At 35.2% G+C, this 20,274-nt stretch overlaps 1 protein-coding gene across 4 annotated transcripts in view; it reads right to left on the bottom strand.

Moving 5' to 3' along the window:
* Nucleotides 1–20,274, bottom strand: part of LOC143242916 (uncharacterized) — a 58,648-nt gene that overhangs the window by 4,353 nt on the left and 34,021 nt on the right. For 3 of the 4 annotated variants that reach the window (XM_076486537.1, XM_076486535.1, XM_076486531.1), the window contains 3 exons: nt 4,525–4,570; nt 3,724–3,838; nt 1,406–1,575 (listed from right to left, as the gene is read on the bottom strand). In XM_076486537.1, the coding sequence (XP_076342652.1) occupies nt 1,406–1,575; nt 3,724–3,838; nt 4,525–4,563 (324 nt within the window). In that variant the 5' untranslated portion in view covers nt 4,564–4,570. Of the gene's footprint in view, nt 1–1,405; nt 1,576–3,723; nt 3,839–4,524; nt 4,571–14,906; nt 15,193–20,274 lie in introns of those variants that run through there. The other variant, XM_076486530.1, reaches the window with a different exon arrangement.

The raw sequence follows: 20,274 nt of genomic DNA, 5'->3' as shown, positions 1-20,274 counted from the left end.
AGACCCAAACAAAACTGATGAAAATTTTGGGTTCATTACCATCATCCACTTCACACCGTAACGGCATTTGTTTCTTTGTTAGGCAGCAAGTCATCACCACCCACCGCCGATTCTTTTATCAACAAATAGTGGGATTTACAGTCACATTATAACGCTCCCACGGCTGAAAGAACGAGCATGTTTCGTGTGAGGGAGATTCGAACCCGCGACCCTCGAATTACTAGTCGATTGTCTTAACCACCTAGCAATGCGAGGCCGACGACGTTTTTAATATAAAAAAAACAACAAAGAAATAAAACATCTCAACAATTAATAGGTTTGTCGAATCTCAGGCAGCCTAAAAAAAAGCACTGGTGTTGAGCGAAAGGCCTCGTCTATACTGAATATAACAAATATAATTATACATTTTTCTCTACTTTGACTCAGAAGTTGTTATTAATAGCACAACACCCTTTTATACATATAAAATCAGGATATATTTGTTTTGAAAGTACACAGATCCATTATTTGTATGAAAAAAGCAAAAATATTGATTTTCAAATAACATAGATCCGTTCTTCACTAGCTTTCACTTTGGCTATTGACCTCAACTCTAATCTTTAACTGTGGCTATTGACCTCAACTCTAATCTGCACTTGCTAATTAACAGATTCCATTTCTTCTATAGAAAGAAAAAGAAACAACAGAATATAGTTCAAAATAGCTTGATTGTTAAGACTTATTTCGATAGTAGTCATTGCTGTACGTTTCTATTTAGTTACAAAGAGCCATTCTGATTAGACTGGCGTTTCGTTTGGATTGTACCGACGTTCTGGTGACAAATCAGTTATTGTCGATGTTGAGAACACTTTGCATCCTGATATTAGCCACATAACTTTCATCCTTTAGCTTTCTCTGCATGGGCAATTCGTATCCTAATGGTTAACATGCTGTTTTACGAATCAAAGACTCCAAGGTTCGATACACGATAATGCTCAACAACGTTCTGCAGCTTCAGCTGTGGATGAGTTAGAAATGTGACAGTCGATCACATTCGTAGGCTTAAAGAATCAAAATATTTGAGTCGATTAGTGTTGTTGACTAGCTGCCTTTTATTCTAAACAGTAGTTCAAAGTTAAGGGCGATTATGACTCACCCTACCGTTCAGCTTAAATTAAACATTGCAATTTATTCTACACGTGTTTAACAATCTCTCTATTGATGATGAAGAGAAATGGTGTTCCTGAAACGTTGACGAAATCAGATTTAGTGAAAACTTAATTTTATAGTTGGTTATATTCAACTACAGATCACAAACTAAGGCATGCACTTTTTTATCTAATTGTTTACATCCATATTATCAACTCTCACATCAGCACAAACTTTCGTCCATATAGAATAGACATACAGAGATTGTATGACCTACCTGTTTAGTTCCACACCCTCTTAATGGAATCTGAATCTGGTAATGACGTCTACCGTCACCGTAGAATTTACAAGGACTTGATCGATTGTTGTCCGTGTAAGTTACCCCCTGGTAAGGTTCCGTAAAATTTATCGTTACCACCATCTCACCAGATTCGCAAGACAAATAAGCTGGTATCGAACAAAACGACTTACGTTACTAATAGTTTAGTTACCAACTGTACTTAACACTATGTTTATTGTTTCTTTTACCTGCTAGTTTGTTTTTATAAGTAAGTAACTTCTCTTGTAATGAGATTTCAAGTAGCTGAGGGTTAAAGATAATTTGTTAAAAGTCCTAACGAAATGTATAGAAACAAATTGTTTTTGAAGTATTTTTAGATTATTTAGAAAAATTCAATGTGAAAATGGTGCCCATATTTAATAGGAAATGAAAAAAATACGCCACTCTTTAATCTTGCTTTATTGTTCGGCTTTAAATCACGTTTCGTTACACAGAATGGTTCAAAACACGATGTCACGTCGTACTTGAAAAACGAATTACTTACAAATAATTGTAATAAATTCTGAGCATAAAAATATTAAACAGTAAGGTAAAGCAAAAACACAACAACAATGGAAGGTGAAAAAAATGAAATACTTTTATAATTTCACGACTTTTGACCAATATTTCTTGTATTTGGTAGCGACCGTGCTTAAAGTGTGAATCCGCGGATTCATGGTTTGGGGCTCATTGTAATAAAAAAAAAGGAGGTCCATCACTCTTTGGGGGCAAGAATCTGCTACAAGATTGATGGCCCAAATCCCACTATTCGATCAGACAAAAATAGTCCAAATGTTGGTGATAATGCTGTAAACTGGTTGTCTTCCCTCTAGGATATCAGATCAAAATTAGGGATGACTCTGCTATTGTAGTCCCTAAGCATCGAAACTTTAGAACAAACAAATATGTAAAAATTGTAGACCTAAACAAGAAACTTCCAATAAAACATTAATAAATTCCTCGTCTTGTAAATTCAAACGTTTCGACAAATGTTTGGAATGATATCATTTTCGACTTTCATCTGTTGTTAAAACTTATCTTTGGGCCACCCTGAATCTTAATATACTTTCTGGACCTGAAGTAGGGCAAACGTCAATCGATAATGTGTTGTTTTGAGTCGTCTATTGTCCATGTACTCTGTATTATCAACAGCTGGAACACCTGGTTGCATATCTTACACGTCAGTAGCACGTGCTCTTGGGCGGAACCACGATCAGTTTACGTCATCACAGCTGATATATGATCGATAACTACAGACTGTCAAACTTATAATTCTCTTAACACTAATAACATCCTACATTATAACAAATAGGGTTCGGCAAAAAATGACAGCAAACCTGAATAGAAAGTAAAATATCTGAGGTTCGAGCTCCTATGCACCTATAGCTTTGTAGATATTACAAGTGAGGCAGTCAATCTATTATTTGGTTAAGAGTGGTAATACTGACGGCAGGTGAAGCTGACCGATTTCCCGCCCTTTGATTAGTAGGTCTATACAGGAAATTACTGAATCTATGCCTTCAGGTATATATAATATTATAGCTCAGCCAATGTAACCCAAAAGTGCTTTTCGGTTGAAAATAAGCCTGTATGGCCAGGTGGTTAGGGCATTCGACTCGAAATCAAAGGGTTGCGGGTTCGAATCCCTGTCACACCAAACATGCTCGCCCTTTCAGCGGTGGGGACAGTGGTGATGGTTAATCCCACTATTCGTTAGTAAAAGAGTAGCCCAAAGTTTGGCGGTAGATGGTAAAGACTAGCTGCCTTCCCTCTAGTCTTACCCTGTTAAGTTACGGACGGCTAGTGCAGATAGCCTTCATATAGCTTTGCGCGAGGTTCAAATAAAAAAAATAACTGTTTAAAAAAAACAAAACTAATAGCACATTTCAAGACACGACAAAGGCCCAGCAAAGGTCAAGTGTGTTAAGGCGTGCGACTCATAATTTGAGGGTCGCGGGTTCGCATCCCCTTCGCGCCAAATATGCTCGCCCTTTCAGCCGTGGGGCGTTATAACGTTATTGATCAATCCCACTATTCGTTGGTAAAAGAGTAGCCCAAGAGTTGGCGGTGGGTGGCGATGACTAACTGCCTTCCCTCTAGTCTTACACTACTAAATTAGGAACGGTTAGCACAGATAGCCCTCGAGTAGTTTTGTGCGAAATTCAAAAAACAAACAAACAAGACACGACAATGTTTAAGATATTTGTTAGTCCTCCCTAAGTGGTCCAATCACTTATTAAAATTGAACAAGGTGTTTTAACAGTAATATTAGTCACCTCTAGTTTTATTGGTGACAATCTCACTGTTCAAATCATCTGCCACAACTGAACGCACGACACTTTCCACGTTGCTATCATTTTGACGATCCTCCTGAGCCTTCACTGTGGAAATCTGCAAAGTTTCATGACGTAAGATTAGATTTCAGAGTTTATGAAATCAGATAAGAATTACAAACATTTAAAAAAAATAAATCGTTGACTTCTCGTATTTACACGTCAAGTAGTGGTAAAATCTACATATTTAAATAAATTTATGTTCATTTTAGTCATGCAAAAACTTGTAACTTTTTAAAGTTTGTTTCTCTAATTTAGTTTTGATTTTGTTGTAGTTCCTTTAATAAATAAATCTCAACTGCAAACTAGTACTAAACTTAGCCACTAGATGACAGGTTAAGCCACTGTTTGCATTTCAAGACTTGGTTGTTTCTAAAATTAAAATCATTTTTCTTTATTGATAAAAACAATTTGTTTTGTTCGCTAATGTTTTGTTAGGCATAGAGCTACACAATGGGACTATCTGTGTTTTGCTTACCACAGATATTGAAACACAGTATTTAACATTATAATCCAACAGTTTTGTTCCTGAGCCACCAGAAGGTGAATGAATAGAATCAATGAAATACGAATAATTTTAATAATTTTTGTGTCAAGTGATTCCAAACAATTGATAAAGGAGAAACTAATTAAATTAACTTATAAGTCAAAGTAACTGAATTAATGCAAAGTACAAATTATTTTCCTCATTTTTTTAAATTACATAAAATACGATTATTTTAAAGCAAATTAATTTACACTTACCATAAGAAGTGTAGCGATTAGAAATTGTGAAGTTGCCATCGTCTTCCTAAAAAAATGTACAAAATTAGCCACGTTTCTTAATAAAAACTAAAAACAAATTAAGACAATCCTTTCTTTTATAATAATTATTTTGAAAATTAATCTAGATTGTAAACTTAATTTATATGTTGTTCATAAAACCATCTCCCTCTATTGGATTTTTTCAAAACTAATGCATTCAAGTCGTGAGCTTTAATCAGTATTGTAGCAATGATTTATTCACATAACCGTGAAAATTCTATCACATATTTACTACTGAGTCGACCATTTTCACCTGCACACATTATAACTTCTGTTAGACTCTCACAAAACTATCGATGCAATTCATGCCATGAATTTCACAGGAACCGATTTTTAATGTGTCGAATCAATTAAACATGAAAAAAGTTCATTAAACCCCACCTCTGTATCTAATGTGGGGATCACAGAATCTCTCAGATCTAAATATGCTAACAGTGAGAGTGGTGAGAAGGTTAACGGCCTGTTGTTTTTCTTTCTTTCAGAATCGTTCATGGTTAGACTAGTGAAAGTTAATGAACTATGACTGACGAATATGCATAGTGAAAGATATGTATCTTGAGGTTGGTTTCATCTTGGCTATGTCGTCAACCCTCGCTCTTTCGTGTGTTTTCTTAAGTGATGAATGTTTGTATCTACAATCAACGTTACAGAAGAATTTCTGCAAACTGATAAAATCGTTTTCCTCTCCACAGATACGGAACTTTTATCCGAAATTAAAGTGTTTCAAAAATCTAGTAAATCAAACATTTTTGTTCTCGTCAGCTTTTTGTCAAAACTGTTTTAATGTGATAACATTAATTGTTAATAATATGTGTAGAAATTGTACTCTCAAACACGGTGAATTATATATATTCCATACTCTAATATGATTGGTAATTAGGGCGCTCTACTCGAAATCTGCGGGTCGTGGGCCCAAACCACCGTCACTGAATATTCTCGCTCTATCAACTATGAAGGCGTTATAAACACAAGGTCAGTCACACTATTCGTTAGTTAGTTAGTTCATTTTGTTTTTGAATTTTGCACAAAGCTACTCGAGTGCTATTTGTGCTAGCCGTCCCTAATCTAGCAGTGTAAGACTAGAGGGAAGGCAGCTAGTCATCACCACCCACCGCTAACTCTTGGGCTACTCTTTTACCAACGAATGGTGGGTTTAACCGTCACATTATAACGCCCCCACGGCTGAAAGGGCGAGCATGTTTGGTGCGACCGGGATTCGAACCCGCGACCCTCAGATTACGAGTCGAACGCTTTAACCCACCTGACCATGCCGAGCCCTATTCGTTAGTAAAAGAATAGCCCAAGAGCTGACTTCTCCTTTCCTCTAGCTTATCACAGCTAAATTATGGATGGCTGGCGCAGATATCCATGATTAGCTTTGTACGAAACTCAAAACAAACCTCACTATAACATACAAGAAACAAATATAATTAGCGCTTTAATTTAACACTCCTTGTAAACTGAGATATATGTATTGCCCGTAATACGATTATGGAATAGACACAATTTAAATATTAATTTATCTTTACATTTAACATAATTCGCTCCAAAGTTAGAATCACAAGAGCAAGCGAATATTAATTACATGACTCAACTTTATGTTATTTACGAATATATTTCACGTAATTACCAAAGCTCATAATCAAGCGTTTCGTGCTTAATTATGGATACGTATGACAGTAATCAAATAATAATAAATTTGTTTTGGATACTGTTTTGAATTGATGGAAACAAAATCAAGATACATTTATTCCACCATAAACATATACTTTAGGACTAAAAACGTATTTTATTTATAGACAGGTCGAAAGTAGATTTACGTAAACACATCGTGACCTTGTTTCAAGACCTATAATAAACACATCATGACCTTGTTTCAAAACCTATAATAAACACATCGTAACGTTGATTCAAGGCCAATAATAAACACATCGTGACGTTGATTCAAGACCTATAATAAACACATCGTGACGATTATTCAAAGCAGCGGTAAACAAAACGTGACGCTGGCATGTGGTACCTGTCCAGCACGTGTTATACTGTATCCCATCTTCTAAAATATATTTGTTTGCTGCTAAGTCCAGAGCTATCAATGAGATATCCGTCTTCTACCAAATGCCCTCTGACATAACGTTGAGCCACAGGAGAGCACCTAAAATACGTAAATACTGCTATTAAACATACCTCGCTGTCAGATAACCTTTGGGTAGTTCACATTGTCCAGGTTTATGTAAGAATAACATAGGGTGATTATAAAGAAAGTTTTCGATTCAGCCCCTTATATATGGGCATAGGGAAGTTAAATTACAAAGGGATGTTAAGACTGTCGTGTGGATGAAAATGCCTTAACTGCAACATATTGCCACCAGAGGAGTTACTATGACCTTATGTCCGATCAATGATAGTAACTGTTAAAGACGTTTACGTTTAGCATCCAAAAATGCATCATCTGGTATGTTTGTTTGTTTTTGAATTTCGCGCATAGCTACTCGAGGGCTATCTGCGCTATCCGTCCCTAATTTAGCAGTGTAAGACTAGAGGGAAAGCAGCTAGTCATCACCACCCACCGCCAACTCTTAGGCTACTCTTTTACCAACAAATTGTGGGATTGACCGTAACATTGTAACAGCCTCACGGATGAAAGGGCAAGCATATTTGGTGCGACGGGGATTCAAGCTTGCAACCCTCAGATTACGAGTCGAACGCCTTAACCCACCTGGCTATGCCGGGCTTCTGGTATGTTAGCCACTTCCTAGACAGTTGTATTCTTAAGGTCGGCAAATGATGCGACGTTTTCCAGGTACACAGGTGACTTTCGGTTCTCACTAGCAAAGTAACGCGAGATGATTTTGTCCTGACACCTGAAAGTGATTCAGCAAGACGTGTTTCTCCTGGTTATCAATACGTAAAAAGGCACCAGCCTTCATAGGAACTATAAAATTTATGACATTTCATTACTGCAGTATGGGAATGTCATGGAATGTGAGCATTTTATGGTAAGATGCAACAGTGATTGTATACACTTGTACTTCACGTGTGGCCAATAACAAAGTAAACCGTGAAACAGCTTGGCACTGTCATCTTAGCTTAATGTAGAAAATGTTGCATTTGGACTAGTTACCGACTAGATAATTCAGTTACCGTGTTGACATTTACAGAAAAGGCAAAATGTGTTTCATCTGTCCGTAAGACATTAGCAGGACACTGGTCACCGACTTCCAGTCTTGCCACGCACTGCGACGCAAATTCTTTACGCTAGGTTAGTTTCGTCTTCTGGCCCAGCATAGCCAGGTGGTTAGGACGATCGACTCGTACTACGATGGTCACGGGATCGAATCCCCGTCACACCAAACATGATAGCCCTTTCAGTCGTGAGCGTTCTAATATGACGGTCAATCCTACTATTCGTTGGTAAAAGAGTAACCCGAGAATTGGCGGTGAGTCGTGATGACTAGCTGCTTTCCCTCTAGTCTTTCACTGCTAAATTAGGGACAGCTAGTGCAGATGGCCCTAGTGTAGCTTTGTATAAAGTTCAAAAATAAACAAACAAAAGTTTCAGCTTCTTCAATGCTTGAACATGATTCACCTTGTAAGAAAGCATTCAACAAACTGACCGAATAGCCTTACAACCAGTTGAGATTGGCAAGTACAGACACTGGTTGTTATAACGTGTACTGCTGCACTCAAGTGAATTTGTGCTGGCTTGTCCTGTTACAGCATGGCTTACTCCAGTAGGAATCGATGGTCTGCCTGTAACCTTGTTTATGAATGGTAAACGACACTGAGTAACAATGGTTCAATAACACACAGTAACAATGGTGCAAGAACTCTGTGTAATTAAACGACCCATTTCAAATCCTTTAAAAATATAATATTATGAATATTAATTTATTAGGTTTGTTCAGTTTTCCAAAGTTCTCACGTCTTCAGAAACAACCATGATATTATTATGTGTGTGTATGCGTATGTTTAGAATATTTTATTTTAATTTCAGGTTCTCCGGAACCACAGTAGTTTTACACGAATGTCAAGTAATCCATTGTGCAAATGAGATTCACTATATATATATATAAATCAGTAGTTTTACACGAATGTCAAGTAATCCATTGTGCACATGAGATTCACTATATATATATATAAATATATTTTTATCTAACAATAGGGTATTGTAATACAATGACTACTATTTAATCATCCCCCCCCCCAAATAACGTCTAACTTCAATAAACGGTCAGTTTATTAGATTTCTAGAAAGAAGAAATAAAGGAATAATATCAGGTCATCAAGCTTATTGAACTATGCTACGTAACTAATAAGCTTGTTTCCCATATCGTGTACGTATTATAACAATAATAATGTATTCTTTAAAATTGCTACGACCAACTAATGAGTTTGACAGTCGAATATAAAACTCTTCGTCGAAATATACAAGACTTAAAATACGAACCAATATATCTCGACTCAAAAATCATGTTATTTATTGTTTACTTTTTTCCCTTCTTTTACACTGCAACTCCAGGTCAGATAATAACAAAGAAAGTTTTTGTTTAACAGCAAACAGACATGATTGCATGACGAGACGCAATTCTCCTTACAGAGAAGTAATGAGTTTTATAGCTAATTACACCAGATAAACACACCACTGAGCTCCCCCTCACGTTGTTTCTTCGCAATATACGTGACCTCTTTCTCTCTTCTTTTTTTTTCCCACCAGACCCTCACATTTTTGATTTTCTGTCAGACCAGGCGTCGAAAACATTATACAAGTAGGTTAAATACTCTCTGCACTGTCTCAATCAGGTTCTTCGAGTCCACTGTTGCAAATAGTTTCGTTTGATGAGCAGAAACAACTGACCTCTGTTAGGAACCGTGTGTTTTTTGTTTTGTTTTTTGTCTATTTGGATGTAATCTGTGCACCTGTAGGTTTGTTTCTTATGTTACGCGGCAAAGCAATGATCTACCTGCTGCGTCCATCGCGGGGAATCGAGCCCTGGATTTTATCGATGTAAATTCGTAAACTTACCGCTCGCTCTCCCACCGGAGAAAGTAATGTTAGAATGAAAAATTTATTTTTACTGTCGTTTTATTCTTCCAAAATACTTTTCTTTCCATCCTCTAGTAAACAGTATTTTTTTTTAAAATTAAAATATTTTGTTGAAAACTAAGTACAATTAATCTTCATATTTTTTATCAAAACTTGGTACACTGATTTTATAAATTTTTTCAAGTAATCCAAATTATATCGTACGTGATCATTAGCTCAAATTTAACACGCTTTAGAAATGTTCCAGCCGCCTCTAAAATTACGACTTTTATATTCTGACCTGACGATTCGGTAATGGTTAACTCTAATTTCTGAAGCTTTTATAACAGTTTTCCCACTGAATCTTTATTATAAAAATAGGCGAAATAATTATTACATATGTAAAATATTTCTCATGCCTAAGACAATTAGTTTAAGCTGTACAGATAATAAAAACCTTGGAAGATAGAAGCCGGAAACTGAAAATTATTTCATTTATTCTATCAAAGTTTAGGTTCAGGTAAAGAAATACAAAATTTCTAATAAAGCAACGCTTCATTTAATATGCATGTTTTAGTTTGAAAAACTGAATTAAAATACCTACTTGAAGTGTTAGAACCTTTAGAAAAAATAAATTCACTATAAATCTTAGAATATAAAGTTTAGTGTTGCGATGCATAATGACAGGTCCAAGGTTCGGATCTTAATGTGTCGGTGAATAGGCGCTACAAAATTGGCACTTAATCAGTCTATTTGGTTAATCTGGCTGATTTCCCTCTCTTAAAATCCTCAAAGCTCGAGAACTTATAATGCTAACACACAGGGTTTGATTCCTGTGATTGGCACGGTACATATATGGCCCTTTATTCAACTTTGTGCTTAGAAACAAACAAAAAAATGTGCATATACACAGATACTTAATTTAACTAACCCCCAACCTCACAAAAACACCCCTACACAGCAATAATAATGCATTTTAATGCTTACTGATGAAAAACATTTTTTTTTACAAGTTAGAGGTTTTATAGTAACAAAAAACATGTTTTAAAACAGGTACAATTTTTTGACCACTGGTACGGTGATTCTCAAGTGCACAGATGTATTTTATTTTTTTAATAAGCACTAACCGATTACACGTGGTGCTATTGCATTAGATCCGCGTGTGACGTATTCATGAAGACATATCCGCACCCTGAGAATGGAAAAAAATAAAATTATCCGTGGCCCTATTGCAAATCTACATGTAACCAAGATAAAAATTTCACAAAGTTATAGGTTGCATGTCGCGTAATAAAAACGTTTTTTGCAGTATCATATAAGCAAGAGTTCCGTTATACGGCGACAGTAAGAATTGCTGTTTGTCCCAAATATGTATGTGGTTTAACTGAGGTTTCTCGGAGCCCTTCAACACATCTATAAGCTACACAAAGAGTCATGAAGTCCAATAGTGTAGTGTAGAAGTTTAACGCAAAACTGGTGTTAACGGATATGAAGAGATCAGGTTGTTTTATTTTTGATAAACCCCTTCGTCATAGCACACATAACAAGAGTAAAGCAAGAAACAAGTTGTCTTGGTTTTGAATTTCATGCACAACCACACGAGGAATATAGCTGTCCATAAATCATAATTCAGCAGTCACAGACCAGAGAAAAAATAGCTAGTCAACGTCGATCACTGTCAACGTTTGGGTTACTCTTTTAGCAATGAATAGTGGTATTGACTGAAACATTGTAACGTCTCAACAGCTGAAAGGACGAGCACATTTGGTGACGGGGATTCGATCCCGCAAATTGCGACTCTGTCGAGTGCCTGACCCACTAAGCCATGCAGGGCCGCAACAAGTAAAAAACGAAGCATTTGTAAAATTTTGACGAATGTAATTTGTACACATGTTTTCTCACTTTTTATTACTACAAGCAGGGTATGTTTAAACAATTAAGTGGCGAGTAAGTGTTTTACGTATTCCACATGAGTTTAAAACTTAAAAACAGCTAATATGTGAAGAAAATACAAAACAAACAATAAAGCTTCTACGTTTCACAACGTTAAACAGCAACGGAGCGAAAATAAAATTATTAAAATTGTTTGCTGTAAACTTCAATGATTCTACTAAAACCTATATGTGCTCTATATGTGTTTTTATAGCTCTTTCTACTAGTGATATCGCTATTTGTGATCTATGTGTGTTTTTATACTCTTTATACTGGTAATATCAATATCTGTGCTCCATATGTATTTTCATAATTTATACTGAAAAAAATGTGTTCTATATGTGTTTTTTTTCTTTCTACTGGGATTATCAATATTTCTGCTCTTTATGTGTTTTTTTTTTTTACTTTCTACTGAGAATATGTGTTCTGTATGTGGTTTTCTCTTTCAACTGGGAATATCAATATCTGTGTTCTATATGTGTTTGTTACTTTTTATTGGGAATATTAATATCTATGTTCTATATCTGTTTGTTACTTTCTATTGGGAATATCAATATCTGTGTTCTATATCTGTTTGTTACTTTCTACTGAGAATATCAATATCTGAGCTCTATATGTCTGTTTTACTCTCTACTGAGAATATCAATATCTGTGCTCTGTATGTCTGTTTGTTACTTTTCGCTGAGAATATTAATATCTGTGCTCTGAATGTCTGTTTGTTACTTTTTACTGAGAATATCAATATCTGAGCTCTATATGTCTGTTTTACTCTCTACTGAGAATATCAATATCTGTGCTCTATATCTGTTTGCTACTTTTGACTGAGAATATCAACATCTGAGCTCTATATGTCTGTTTTACTCTCTACTGGGAATATCAATATCTGTGTTCTATATGTGTTTGTTAATTTCTATTGAGAATATCAATATCTGAGCTCCATATATCTGTTTTACTCTCTACTGAGAATATCATGCCGCATGAATATGATCTCTCAGAATCTTGGACTTAAATTTTTTGTTTCATTTTTGTGAACTATCTGTGCTCTGCACACTGCGGGTATTGCAACCCCAGTTTAGATCCTTAGTCTTGCCACTGAACCATGAAGGGGATTTTTATGTAATTTCTTAACGATTTCGTCCACCTTTGAACACCTGAAGTATTAGACATGGACTAATTCGAATTGAAGATCTGATAAAGGTTGTTTTTTTTTATTCAGGAAAGCTTACGAAATCTCATTATAAAGTATTACGTCACCATTAGACGTATTTAAAATGTTTTATTCTGTTGTGCACAGTACCAGATGACGTCACGTTAACGGTGACGAAACGTAAACTTTATTGTAAGTTTAGCTGTTCTCAGTTTTTAGCTATGGAACTTTTGTTACCCGTCTACAGTGCTAACTTGAAAATAATACAATCCACTGGATCACCCGTCTACAGTGCTAACTTGAGAATAATACAATCCACTGGATCACCCGTCTACAGTGCTAACTTGAGAATAATACAATCCACTGGATCACCCGTCTACAGTGCTAACTTGAGAATAATACAATCCACTGGATCACCCGTCTACAGTGCTAACTTGAGAATAATACAATCCACTGGATCACCCATCTGCAGTGCTAACTTGAGAATAATACAATCCACTGGATCTTCCGTCTACAGTGCTAACTTGAGAATAATACAATCCACTGGATCACCCGTCTACAGTGCTAACTTGAGAATAATACAATCCACTGGATCACCCGTCTACAGTGCTAACTTGAGAATAATACAATCCACTGGATCTGTATTGCGAATTGTTTTTTCGCTCGCACATTTTTCTCTTTGTTTTGTTTTTAAATTGATATGGCTATCAACAACTTTTAATCAAATCGAAATACCTATGTACATAACGTAACATGAACCTAACCTACATAAATCATAACGAAACATTAATCTAACATACGTACATCATAACGAAACATTAATCTAACATACGTACATCATAACGAAACATTAACCTAACCTACATAAATCATAACGAAACATAAACCTAACCTACAGAAATTATAACGAAACATTAACCTAACCTGCATAAATCATAACGAAACATAAACCTAACCTACAGAAATCATAACGAAACATTAACCTAACCTACATAAATCATAACGAAACATAAACCTAACCTACAGAAATCATAACGAAACATTAACCTAACCTACATAAATCATAACAAAATATTAACCTAACATACATACATCATAACGAAACATTAACCTAACCTACATAGACCATAACGAAACATTCACCTTGTAAATAATGTAGATTATTTTATAAACCAACATAGCTAGAAACATGGGTGGTTTTAAAACGTAAATAAAACTTAAAATGATTGGAATGCACTAAATGGTCAGTTGGTATATCCTCGCTGTCACCAATAGTTTCAGATTTCGATGATATATCACAATGCTTGCCTTCAATCCAAATAGCAAAGTAACAATGGAAAATAATTATGATAAACGAAACTAATAAAGCATATGTGTGCATGTTACAATTTTTAATAAATGCTGTTAATGAAACCGACATTAACGAAATAACACAATATAACTTTACTTACAACAAATATAAAACTAATTAGTTGTTTCATGTTTATCACTGATATTCAGGTATTTCATCTGAAGCCATGTTTACTTGATATTTTATCGAGACAATTTCACACGTATGAAGTGTATTTTGTACAAGCTCCTTCTAATTTCACATGTAAGTAGTTTATTTTTTACAAGTTAACCCTTCTACACATATAAACACGTCGAGGAAAATTTACCTACTTCTTGGCCAAAACATTTTAAACTTTCCCAAGTCACGTTAGTCAAACAGAACGCGCGTGTGTTGAGTGTCACATACATCGTACGTGAGATCGAAATGATTGTAAAAATTAGTATATTTTGTTATTGCAGAGGATTTTTAAGAAGGTGCAAAGAAAAAAAAAAGTTCTGCGATCCTATAGATATTAAAATTTAAGCTAAGATGTCACACAGAATGTTGCCATGGTTATTAGTTGAAACAGTTAGAGACGATTGTAATGTTTCCACAGCAACCAACTTATCATTTTCCCAAGTACAATTTTGGAAAGTGAATGACATAGACAGGGACATACCTTAAATGACACGTGTATATATGTACATCTGTTCACGCAGATAATAAAAATTATTTGGTTTTTACACAATAAACATACAAATATCTTATGATATAAGTTATTATAAGTTCCTTACGATCACAATAATTTCGTTTCTTACTGACTTAAATCTACAATGATCTATGTTTGTTCAACTATACAAGGCTTATTCGGTCTCTGTTTAGTGTATTCACCATCTATCTTTACTTACCTACAGACATCACAATAAGCAAAGCGGCATGATCAACTGGTAGTGAAAACTGATAGAGAAATGATTGAAAGCGCATGCAGTTCGCGTAACATGAGAACTGATTTCTCTTCAGATCGAGATGGCATTTGGTAAACTTTACGTTATTTCTATCAGAAGTATAATAACTATTGCACGGAATTTGTCTTAATTATCTAGGGCGTGCTGAGAGTAATTAGTAAAATCCTAGTTTGATGTCTCCTGGTAGCCGTACCAATCACTGAAGGTTTATTACTTCCGTTTGAATGGTGGTGTCATTGCGTTGTTGATCACGTGAACTCAAACCAACTCGCATACCTACAAGGAAACCGTAGAACAAAACGCCATTCTATGAATCACTCAGCAAATTCAGTTTGTTTGGTTGTTGTTTTTTTCAGTGAAACATATTTTTACAATAGATTGCAAAAGCAGAAAACTATCGTTTGTCATGTGTTGGGAAATGATATTAATTTTCTCCGTATTTCATAATATTATTTTATATATCCGAAGAGTATGTGTGTTTTCTTATAGCAAACCCACGTCGGTCTGTCTGCTTAGTCTACCGAGGGGAATCGAACCCCTGATTTTAGAGTTATAAATCCATAGACTTACTTATGTACCAGCGGGGGACTCTTCAAAAAGAAATAAAGTGATAATATAAAAAAATCTAAATAATTCATAACGATGAAAAGTCCATATAAACAATAAATTACATTTTAGTTTATCTGCAATTTAAAAACACGAATAAATGATAAAAATGGTATTTAAAGTAAAACTAAATGAATTTAATTAATTAAGTTGTGCGTCAAACTCTCAATCAGTTTCTACAAGGCTATGAAATAAAATTTATTTGAGATCGAAAAAACGTGCAGTAATACAGGTTCCTTTCCAAATAAGAAATTAAGTTACGTGATTTTAATTCTGTAATCGCTAATATATTTTGTGTTTGTAGGTGTTTTTGTCGGTTACTACTGATATACAGAGGGATAAGTACATTCTAATAAAATGATTTTGAATAAGCAAGTAACTTGACAAATACAGTTAATATAAAGCCGCGGTGGAACAGGATGTATCAGAACTACCATTTGACATTGTTTGCCGTTTTCAGGTGTAATACGATGCCACCGAGAATTAATCATTTTGTGGAAAGACTATGTAACAGCGCTTTTCGACTATTCAGATGGTGGAATTTAGAATTACCAAAAAAATAAAAGAATATATATCAACTTGTAGCACCATGAACCATCCAGAAAGGGACTTCTAACAGATCCTATCCCAGCTCTAGTAAACAGAGTGCAGCATTTTGTTTGTTTCTTTTGAATTTCGCGCAAAGCTACTCGAGGACTATCTTCGCAGTATTTTGTTATAGATGAAAATCTACAAACATAAAGTTCAGTAGCACTTATACCAAGGTAGTCTCGTTTTTAGGCGATCCATTTTTAGTCTGTTACATACAGTTGCATGGGTTAAGTGCTACTGAACTTTATGTCAGAGCTTATAGATTTCTGTTAGATCGATCTATTGAAACTGGCGCTGAGGAACCATCGATTTTTTACACTAAATAGGTTATAGAAAGCAGACAGGGAAGAGTGGTGTAAGTTGAACATGACAGACTTACGTCAGAGTCTTTTGCAATAAAAATTACCTTTTTGTAGCTATTTTTAAGAACCAAAATCATTTTAATATAACCTACTAAACCTCTGTATTGTCTTATGTTACGTTCTGATCTCATAACTATATTTCTGTATATTCGACTCAATTACCACTGATTTATTGTTTTCTTTCAGATATATTAACACTGGCATAATTGCTTTTGATTATGTTACAGGTCACACAGTTTTGCTTTTGGTGCTATGACCATTGGGACACTGTTGGTGTTTTGGTTCTGTTATCCCTAAAGCACTATTGTGTTTTCGGTTCTATTGCTGTTCTTCGTTGTTATGTGTTTGGTTCTATTACTAAAGAAATAACGTCAAAATGTTCTTAAACAGAATAATTGGAACAGCAAAATATAATTTACCGACACGCCACCTAAATGAAATTGTGTTACGAGAAGAAAAGTAGGACAGTTAGGAAGTACATTTACATTGGTTATAATTATGACAACATGATTTAACATTCCTTTCATCATCATTTCATTACAGTTTTAATACAGAAGTATGTGTGTTTGTGTTTTTCTTATAGCAAAGCCGCATTAGGCTATCTGCTGAGTCCACCGTGGGGAATCGAACTCCTGATGTTAGCGTTGTAAATCCGAAGACAATCCAGAAGTAATAGCACAAAATAACACTAAGATTTTGTTCCTTTTGCTAAATACAAAGTTACACTATAGGCTATCTGTGTTGTGCTCGCCACGAATATCGTAACCCGAATATTTAATATGGTATGCTCTCAGACTTAGGGACATAGGTCCGCCATGGCCAGGAGGTTAGGACGCTCGACTCGTAATCTAAGGGTCGTGGGTTCGAATCCCCTTCACACTAAACATGCTCTCCCGTTTAGTCATAAGGCGTTATAATGTGACGGTTAATTCTACTATTAGTTGGTAAAATAGTAGCCCAAGAGTTGGCGGTGGGTCGTGATGACTAGCTGCCTTACACTGATAAATTAGGGACGGCTAGCGCAGATAGCCCTCTTTTTTTTACTTCATTGATTAAATCTTCTGGTAATAAAATTACTGATTATCGTGCCTCATAGTGACACAAAGGTATGTCTGCGGACTTCCAACGCAAAAAAGCGGGTTTCGATATCCGTGATAGGCAGAGCACAGATAGTCCATTGTGTAGTGTTATCCTTAACTTCCTACAAACAAACACCAATCACTGCATATTGTTGAATATGTCAAACCGCTAAAATGTTCTAGCACTGTTTACACGCTTTTGAGCGAGTTTACGGGAGATGTTCCACATTCAAGCTGGCTGATGACACCAAGGAGAGATACAACTAGGTATATTCGCAGTTAAGATAATATAGCTTGAGTTTCTTAACGGAAAGTCTTAATCTTTTCAACTGGCTTAGCTTTACTAAGACGTTTCTGTTAATCGAGTCCTTGAAAGTTTAACATGAATCTCCTAATCAAAACCTTGAAACATTTAACAAGTTTCTTCTTGAAAACTGTTAATATGAGCCTTCTTATCAAAGCTTGGAAACTGTTAACATGCGCCTGCTAGTCAAAGTGTGTGTGTTTTCTTATAGCAAAGCCATATCTGGATATCTGCTGAGCCCACCGAGTGGAATCAAACCCCTGATTTTAGCGTTGTAAATCCGTAGACTTACCGCTGTACCAGCGGGGGACCTGCTAGTTAAAGCTTGAAAACTATTAAAATATGTCTGCTAATCAAAGCTTGGAAATTGTTAACATACGCTTGCTAACCAAAGCTTGGAAATGCTAACGTATGTCTCCTAATCAAAGTCTCGAAGCTCTTGAGGAATCACTAAGGCTTTCAGTTCTACATACATAAGCAATCACTGATATATGTAGATATAAATTTTTAAATTCATACAACCACCAGAAGCTAAGCGATGAACATAACAACGTGGAATTTAAATAAACAGCATGGTTCATTGAGTCATCAAAGCTCGGACTGGTTATCAACCTTTCACAATAGAACTCGACGTATAAATTCAGTGCTAACATTTATTTCACTGTTAGGAATCTGTTTATTACTCTTGAAGTGATGTCAATAAGAGGACTTAACCAACCACACTTTAGAAAGAAAATTGTTAAAGAGAAAAAAAATTCGATGGGGAGAAGGGTTGAAAGCTTACTATCCCTCCTGGCTAAACTTTTAAAAGGATATAAAGAAGTATATCCAGGGTTCGATTCCAGCGCTGCATCCTTCAGCTCACCGCTGTCCCATGGGAATACTTAGATATATGTATGGTTTATGTAACGAACTCGAAGACGAGTTCCTTTTTTACCTTTTTTTCTTCTGACAGTAACTATGTAATTTGTTTCGTTTTATGTGCTGGGCTTACACATACCAGGTCGAATTTATTCGAAACGTTCACTTTAATTCTCAAATCATAAAAGAAAAAATATGTCAACCTTAAAAAAAAACAGTTGCAAAAATGTAGCGAAACCGCTTATTTGATATTTATATATAAATATATGCGTAACAAGCTTATTAATGTAAATAGATAGTTCGTCTATTCACATTTTAAATGAACTAATAAATATGGTATATTATTCAAACATTTAACAATAAAATAAAACAATTATCAAGGAAAAATATTTGTATGAAAACAATAAACATTCATGCTATGTTAATTATTTCATATGCTTCCTTTCATTCGCTAACAACACGGCTTCAAAGAAAAAAACGTTTAATAACACTTATTAATTTAAAAACAAAAACTGATCAGAAACACATTGACTCGGAGCTATGGATTCATTGTTCGCATCCCGTTGCTATAAAAGCCCACTCGTTATTTTATGGGTGTGAGTGTGCTTTGACAGGCGCATTATTTGATGGCTCAAGAAAAGCCATCCCCCAGTGAAATAGCGCTATATCTGCGGTCTTGTATTACTAGAAATCAGGTTTCGATACCCGTGGTTGGTAAAGCACAGATAACCCTTTGTGCTCATTGTGCTTAATACAAACAAAGAAATAAAAGAAGTCAAATGGTTAAATTACTTCTAACTAACTGTCCTTTCTCTAATCTACCAGTTTAGAATTAAGAAGAGATATACGCAGGTAGTTGTTAGTGTAGAGTTGCTTTCAAATAAACTTTGATTTTCTTGTTTCACAGATAATAGTTTTGTTTATTTTGAGTGCAACCAAGGTCAAATGTTATTGTGACACGAAAATCTACAAAATTCACAAACACGATTTATATTTTCACTCGTTTTTTTGTAATAAAGTTTTACATGACATTTACCTTAACGTTTTAGGAAGTTTCAGCTTTCATCCTTAAAAAAATTTCCCCGATGAGATAGTGATAAATAAGGTTGCGGGTGTAAAACACAGAAATATTAAGGTTCCATTTCTCGAGGTGATTATTAATTTGTTATATGTAAAGCTAAACGTACAAAGTTATTGTGCAAAGAGTCAGTTTTTCCTTCCCAAATCTTTCTCGAGTAAAGGAGGGGTGAGTAGGGAGTGGCTACGTGCCTAACAACAGAAAGACTACAGTCATGGATACGCGCTTCTCGCGATCTCTGTACACCAAAATGTTTTTTTTCCCTCACGCACCGGTTCTTTTTTATGATAAAAAACGTTTTTTTAGACGAAATTACACTAGATATATGATTCCAAACCTTCCATATAACACACAAGTTCACACTGATGATTTTGGTTTAGATAAATTTGCCATATATGTATATATAACAAATCCCCCTTTTTTGTGTGCC

This window comes from Tachypleus tridentatus, chromosome 2 (genome assembly GCF_004210375.1).
Source record: "Tachypleus tridentatus isolate NWPU-2018 chromosome 2, ASM421037v1, whole genome shotgun sequence".
NCBI lineage: Eukaryota > Metazoa > Arthropoda > Merostomata > Xiphosura > Limulidae > Tachypleus > Tachypleus tridentatus.
This window is presented reverse-complemented; position numbering and strand designations above follow the sequence as displayed.